The 7966-nt window shown below is 43.2% G+C and overlaps 1 protein-coding gene across 1 annotated transcript in view; it reads left to right on the top strand.

The window, feature by feature from the left end:
* The window catches only part of lrrc30a (leucine rich repeat containing 30a), a 10678-nt gene extending 3926 nt beyond the window's left edge, over positions 1 to 6752 (top strand). The window contains exons 4-7 of the mRNA XM_035657367.1: positions 4728 to 4862; positions 5592 to 5725; positions 5998 to 6046; positions 6122 to 6752. Coding sequence (XP_035513260.1) covers positions 4728 to 4862; positions 5592 to 5725; positions 5998 to 6046; positions 6122 to 6271 — 468 coding nt within the window. The 3' untranslated portion in view covers positions 6272 to 6752. The remainder of the gene's footprint in view (positions 1 to 4727; positions 4863 to 5591; positions 5726 to 5997; positions 6047 to 6121) is intronic.
* Positions 6753 to 7966: the final 1214 nt, after the last annotated feature.

Here is a 7966-nt window from a genome sequence, read left to right as displayed (position 1 = left end):
CTTCATTTAAATTGGCGTTCTTGTTCTTTATTTTTCATGACTACTTTACACTGTAGATTCTCAACTGAAGGCCCAATCAGAAACTATCAATGAACGACACTGATGGAATCTATGTAGCAAAGAAAAAAAGTGTGAAATAAACTTCAAAACATTTTTATATTTTAGATTCTTCAAAAATAGGCCACCCTGTTTGCGCTTTGATTTACTGCCTTGCACGCCTCTTTTTAATTCTCTCGATGAGCTCACACGGCGTCACCTGAAATTGCTTTTGCCAACAGTCTTAAAAGGAGTTCCCCAGGAGCATGCTGGGAGCACTGTTGGCCTTTTCGCCGCTTCACTCGTGCAGCTCCATCTCATGCTCCAAAACGCCATCTCGATTGGGTTTAGGTCAGGTGACCGTGCGAGGGGCCAGATCAGTCTTGGCGCAGCAGCTCCATCACTCCTCACTTCTTGGTCAAATAGGCCCTAAAACAGCCTGGGGGGAGGTGTGTTTTGTTGGGTCATTGGTCCTGGTTGTTGAAAAATAAGATGATGGCTCCAATTTAACGCAAACCGGATTTGCGATGGGCATGGAGTGCTGCAGGGGATGCGTGTGGCAGCCATTGGCTGGGTTCAGGTGGGCTTTTGCCTTAATTTTGAAATAATCCCCAACATGTCACCAGCAAAGCACCCCCACACCAATCACACCTCCTCCCTTGATTTTTTTTGGGCCGTTCCACAGTGGAACCATGGCATGGGTAGCAGACCATCCGGGTTCACCCTTGTTCTGGCGTCGGCCCACAAAGACACAGCGGGTGGGAACCAAAGGGATCTCAAATTGGACCATCAGACCAAAGCCACAGAGTTCCACTGGGGTCTAATGTCCATCCTTTTTGGTTTCTGGCCCAAACAAATCCTTTGCTTGTTGGCTTTTCCTTTGAGTAGTGGTTTTTTAGCAGCCTATCTTGACCATAAAGGGTCCTGCATTCGTGCAGTCTCCTCTGAACAGTTTCATGAGAGATTCTGTCTACTTAGAAACTCTGTGGCATTCATCTGGGCTCTAAATCTGAGGTGCTGTAACTTGCGCGATTTCTTGAGGCGCTGGTGGACTCGATGAACTATCCTCAGCAGCAGGGGGCGCTCTGGTCTTCCCTTTCCGGGGGCGGTCCCTCATGGTGAGCCCAGTTCCGTCTTAGGCCGCCTTTGAATGGTTTTTGCGCACTGCAGCTTGGGGGGACCACATTCAAAGTTTTTTGCAATTGTTACGGAGCTGGGACTGAACTTTCAGTTCTTTAAAGTAATTTGGGGATGGACTGTCATTTCTCGTGTACTTAGCGATTGCCGTTCTCATAATATCTTAAAAATTCTAACAGGTTGTCAAATAGGGGCTGTCAGGCTGTGTTTACCAACCTGTGTTACGGTTTTCATGTCGGTTCGGGTCTGGTCCCACAGGACTGGGTCCATCCCTTCAGAGGTGTCGGCGTCCCCCCTTGTGCCTTTTGGGCGCACTTCTGTTTTGCCGGCGAGTTGAATTTCAGCGTTTGCCTCTGCGGGCCGTGGAGCTTGTTTGTTGGTTTTGTGTGTTTTTGGTATTTGCAGCATTTTTTCTTTTCTGCAGTTTCGTTTTGTGGGTTTGTAAGTTTTGGCTTCTGCTTCGTTCTGGTGCATTGCAGCATTTTCTGTTGGCTGCGTTTTTTTCTGGGTGGGATTTGTTTTATGTGTGTTTGTTGGGTGTTTTTTGGATCGCGATCATCCTGTGTTGGCAGCGGTTTTGGCCGGTTTGCCAGCGCGGGTTTGCCCTGTGTGGCCACCGTAAACCTGACTTTCTGCACAACACAACTGGGGATGGGGTTCCCCAAAACCCCCATTGGATGAAGGCAAGAAATTCCACAAATGAACCTGACAAGGCACACCTGTGAATGTGAAACCGATTCAGGTGACTACATCCATGAAAGCTCACTGAGGAGATAAGCCCCAAAGGGTTTGCAGCGCCTGTCAACGGAAGCAAAGCGGGCTGGCTGAGGTTTTGAGGAATCTAAAATGTATGAAACATATTTAGGAGTCTATTTTCACACTTTTTTTGTGTGTCACTACATGAATCCATATATGTCATTTCATAGTTTTGATGGCTTCCATGGTGAGAACCTTATACAACTCCGGTTTAAATGTAGTAAAAATAAAGGAAAAACCATTAAATGAGAAGGGGTGTGTCCAAACTTTGACTGCGACCAGGATGCATTGGGCGGGAGCACCCAAACTCCAAAACAAAAAGCTGGCGCACGCTTGAAATACCAGTTGCTATTTAGGGAAGATACAGTTTTTATTCATTTAAATTCCTTTTATGTTATCCCATATAAATTATACATATATATTTTATGCAGAATACTTCATTGGGAGATGCTGTTCGGGCAACAAATGAATGTTTTGGACACAGATCTTCGGGTTAAACATTATTTTGTAAATAATGGGAAAGCTTTCCCATCACAGAAAGGGACGAAGCAGCTCTTTCAAGTCATTTTTTGATCCATGTCTATAATTGCCTCTATATTATGTTTGTGAAATGCTTCAGCTGCATGTGGGCATAAAAATACCAAGGTATTTTGGATACCACTTTTGATCTGGAAAGGGGAATGGTCTTGGATTACTGCCCAATGGTATGGCCACTTGAACTCGCCCAAAAATAATGTTATAAGCCCCTGGAAAAATACTACATTAATTAAAGGGGCTCAATAAGTTCTGGCAAAGGATGTAACTTTGGTGGTGTGTAGACCTGCTTTGAAAACTGCTGCAGTTTCTCATTGTGTGTAGTAATGCAAAGCTGCTCAAAAGTGTTGAAATCAAAGATCTCAAAATCCAGCTAGTCCAGCACTCCTATTGAAGTACTGACGATGCTGTTTTTGTGTCCAGGGATGGTTGATTCTCACCCCATCCAATTAACATCTTTCATAGCACTACTTCGCCAGGCACCAAGGGCGTAGTAGACTGGTCCACACTTTGCCTTTGGACATATCATTTCCTACCTTGACTCTGGATGGCACAACCCTTTGATGAGGTCAGCAGAGTTCAGCCCCATTAGTAGGCCGTTTATCGCAGCCTGTCCATCGGGCTCTGCCCTGCTCCTCACGCTGGCTCTGGTGAACTTCATAGCCGTAGTGCATTATGCGCCCGTCAGTTTATAGACACCCATCTTCTCAATCTGATGAAGCCGAACACATCGAAGACTGTCAGTGGCCATCAACCTCCCTCTGAGGTCGTTGATGGAGGCAACCGTTACCTCTCGCTTGGGAGATGTATAGGTGCGTACGGGTTGTTGGTGATCAGCAGCATGTCCAGCAGCGCTGGTTTTTTTTGACTTTCTGTGCTTCCCTGACGTCTGTACATGGACTTCGAGCAGGGATGAGGAGATCTTAGAAAGACTGGTAGTCTCCTTCACCTTGAGCTGGATTAGTAAATGATACTTTAACAAACAAAAGTGACACGTGACTTCTCCAGCAGGTACGTTTCTCATTGTCAGCAGACGACAGCTGCCACTCGTACCGAAACGTGAATCATGAATTGTCCCCACCCCTCCCAAAACGAAGACGATTGGTCCTCAACTGCGTCCCGAAAGGCCCTCCAACCAGTTAGAGGAAGGGACAAAGGGGACATCATCTGGGGCATCACCAAGGACTTTTGTGGGCATACCTTTCCTTTAGTTATTATTTTTCCAGTTATTTTTTTTCTTCTACTCTAATAGTTTCTGGGCCGTTGGGCGTTCCATAACAAAGCCAAACAGCAGTGGGGCATTCTAGCGCACCCGTTGGGTCTTTTTTGGGTACTTCTGTTTTCAGTGGAAAACAGATGCGGGGAGGGGGACCATTCCCTTAAAAATTGCAGCTTTTGGGGCCAGTTAAAAGGGGGGTTCACCAAATTAATAAATGGCTTTCAGGAAAAGAAAATCCTGGTGCAGAACATTGGAAACGCCTACATCCATTTAATTGAAAGCTTTGGCGTCCCCTCTTATCTAAGGCTTACTTGATGATGTTACTCTTGAAATACACTTCCACTTGAGTTATATATACTGGGTCAATTGGTTCTCCTCGGGACAACAAAGTTACGTCACTGTACACATGAAGATTCGCCCTTAACTATAGTGCGCCCCACTGTCCTGGGCCTGGCCTTTTGATTTCTGATATAACGGGCAATTTAAAACCAGAGGAAAAAGGTTAAAAAAACAACGTCTAAACACGACAAATCGCTGGCCCGAGGCTGATGGAGGGCCAAATAGGCATCACTGTTGATTTTCCCCTCTGAGCAGCGCTGCCTCTGGTTCTCCTGGGATAAATAAAGCGTTTACTAATCGCGCATGTAATCTCAAATGATGACCTGAAAGTTGTAACATTATGCTCTGGGACCCTTGTTTGTTTCTTTCTGTACTCTTTGCACTACATTCCCCTGTGCTGCTGTGCCAAATTTGAATTTCCCTTACAGGGTATTAATAAATTCGTTCTGCCAAAGTGTTGGTATTTGAGGACCTGGGAATGGGACTAAGTTAGAGTCTAAAGCTTACAGGAAGGTTTATAATTAAGTTTTTATTTGTCATCAGGAGCTGCCCCCGTCATAATAATTTAGCTTCCCCATATATGACGCCCTAGCGCCGCCTATGTCAGTACTCTTTCCACCACTGGCGCCCTCCACAGGAGATCATCCAATCTAACAGAAGCTGCTGGAATAAAAGTAAACTTCTTCCATTCCTTTGTGTCTGACAGGTGCTCAGTTTGGCCAACAACCAGCTGTCCTCGCTGCCTGCCTGTCTTTCCAATCTGACCCGACTCAGGAAACTCAACCTCAGTCACAACCACATCGCTCATATCCCTGGTTGTGTTTACAACATGAAGACTCTGGTACGTTCACATCAGTCCGAAAGGCTGAATCCAAATCCACAATTCCAGTACCAACGTCACATTATGGGGCTTCATCCGACCATTTCTGGGAGTTTCTGAATCCGACATTCACACACTGGTCGAAGCCGACGGCCACCCACCTACAGTTGGGGTCTGTCTGAGGTTTCTGCCTCTTAAAAGGACGTTTTTCTTTGCCACCGTCGCCAAGGTCTTGCTCATGGTGATACTGTTGGGTCTCTGTAAATAATTTTATAAGGAGTACGGTCTAGACCTGTTCTATTTGGCGCTATACAAATAAAACTGAATTGAATTGAATTGAAAAATTGAATTGAACCTGGAGGTCTGAAAGCAGCTGTTTTCATGTGAAGAACTGAAGTTGACATTATAAATGACTTTCACAAGACACTGATTGAACCCTGACCCTTGGGGAGTAAACTACCAAATATCACTCTGAAAATGACGCATAATAATAAGTAATGATAATGATGATGATGATAATATGCATAATTTTTAATTATGAAGACCTTTGCTCTTATATGTTTATTGGTAGAAGGTTGAGGTTTTTATTGTTTATTATCATTGGTTTTAGTTCAGTAAAGTCTAGAATCTGTCACCACTAATGCCTTCTTCACTGAGTCACACCGTAAACATAACATATTTGACTGTATCTCAGGTTAATTATTGATTATTTATTATTGATACTGTCATTCACTTCCTCTGTCCCTGCAGGTGTTCCTCCATCTGGCCTATAACCGTCTGGAGAACCTGGCAGAGAATATCCAGGCTCTGGTGGAGCTCAAGATCCTCATTGTGGAGGGAAACAGCCTCCACTCTCTGCCTAAGGCCCTCTGCTTCCTCACCAGGTAACTCCACCTCATCAGGTAAACCGCATCAACATACAATGAACCCCCTCAGCAGATGATCCCACCTTGGATGGGTGACCCACCTGACCAGGTAACTTCCATTACAAAGTAACCCATCTCATGAGATATAGACTGCACTGTACAATACAAGCTAACTGCAGACACCCAGGAAGTAACCTCACTCTGGCTCCCATACCTGTCAGATAAAAAATCCAGCTGATTTCAGTTGGTTCGAGATTTTTTTTGATTTAAAATTATTTGATTTTCTCCAGGTTGGAGTTACTGAATCTGGACTTTAATGACATTAAGGACGTCCCACAGGTAAACTACTTGTGACACTCTGTTGGTAACTCATGATAATGATGATGTTGATGATGATGATGATGATGTCTTCAGGAGATGCACCAGTTGTCTCGACTGGAGAAGTTGGCCTGTCATCCTCTAGATAAAGGACTCCACATCGTCCACAACCCGCTGCTCAAGCCTGTGAAGGAGGTGTTGGAGGGGGGGCTCACTGCCCTCTTCAACTACCTGAGAGCTGTGTAGAGGTGTGGGCGGGGCTTGTAAACTACCTGAGAGCTATTTCTGCATGTTTTCCAGATATATTAGATATATATAGATATTCTAGTATATTATGATTTAAGATGAGCCTTGATATGTCAGAACTTACATTTTCAAGGCATCATGTCAATTTTATCCAGTTAAAAAGATACAAACAGCAGCTGCAAGGCTACGTATGTTAATGATTTAAAAAAACGTGTCCACAAATGTTTTTTCATACAGTGTAGTTTAATTAACCAAGAAAATGATTTATTCATGCTTTTCCTCTTCCTGGCACAAATAAAAAGCCTTACCTGCAGTCACAAGTAATGGTAAATGGTAAATGGACTCATATGGCTCCTTTCTAGTCCTCTGACCACTCAAAGCGCTTTTACACTGCATCACATTCACTCATTCATACTGTCATACTACTGGTCACATCACAACTGAGAATATGTCCAAATTCTTTGCTTGGGTAGAATTTATTTGTGAATAAAATTATCCTCACCTGGAAAATATCCTTTGTCTATCATATTTGCTCAGCTTACAGGTCCCAGAGTCTAAACTGTCCGACCTTGCTCAGTGTGTGAGGTAGGTAGTGTTGAGAATAATAAAGTTATCAATTACTATAATTTATTATAGCAATTACCAACATCATTATATCAGCAACAACTATACTAACAGAAATGACTGATGATGATGATGATGACGAACAGCCACAATGATGGGGGACGATGAACAATAATAATAATAGTAATAACAATAATATCAGTATGGAATTATTGCAATGGCAGTCAAGCCAGTACCATGGCAGAGCTCCACCAGGATCCATGGAGAACCTGCGAGATGAGAAAGCACAAGAACTCCGGGGAAGAAGTAAAGTTAGTAACATGCATTAATGGGTGTATTGGAGTTAGTAGTAGTATTAGTATTAGTAGTATTAGTAGTATTAGTAATATTATTAGTAATATGTTATAGTAGTAGTATTAGTATGTTATATATACTGTATATACCAATATTATATGTTGTATTCTAAATGAATGCGTATGTTCTCTGCTGTTTCTCAGTTGTTCCTGCAGGAGGCAGCAGAGAGCAACAAATCCTCCCTGAATGAAGCACTTTGTCTCATCACTGCCACACAGAGCAGCTTTCATGATCCACTGGTCAGTGTATAAAGACTCAAACATCAGCAGGAGGATGAGGATCTTTATTCTTCAATAATCCACACACAGATCTTTCAGACACTGCAGATAAAGTTAATTTCACAGATATTGTTGAGTCCTGGTTACTGATCACTGGTATCAACACTTTTATCGACTGAGGTTAGGGTTAGGATGCATGGGCTGCTGGTTGTTTCATATCTGGAGTCACTGAAGGACCTGAAGGTACCTCACACAGACAACAACCACTAACCCAGTGAAACAGGAAGTCCTGCAATAAGGTAACTTTATATTCAGGACCCCCAGCGTGGGGTGCCAGAGCTTTGATTTAAAGACGTGTAAGACATTTTTGTATTATTATTATAATTACTATTGATCACAGTGTACAGTGCCAGAGCTGATCAACAGCCTAGTCCTGCATCAGAAAGCAAACAGCTGATTGATCAATAATCAATAATCAGTGAATCTGTCAGAAAGAAGAATATTATATATGATTGTCAAAATGATAAAAATACACAGAATGTATCAATATATCAGGAAA

Source organism: Morone saxatilis, unplaced genomic scaffold (assembly GCF_004916995.1).
Source record: "Morone saxatilis isolate NCDOM2014 unplaced genomic scaffold, NCSU_SB_2.0 Contig0, whole genome shotgun sequence".
In the NCBI taxonomy this organism is placed as follows: domain Eukaryota; kingdom Metazoa; phylum Chordata; class Actinopteri; family Moronidae; genus Morone; species Morone saxatilis.
Note: the sequence above shows the minus strand (reverse complement) of the source record. Positions and strands in the feature narration are given on the sequence as shown.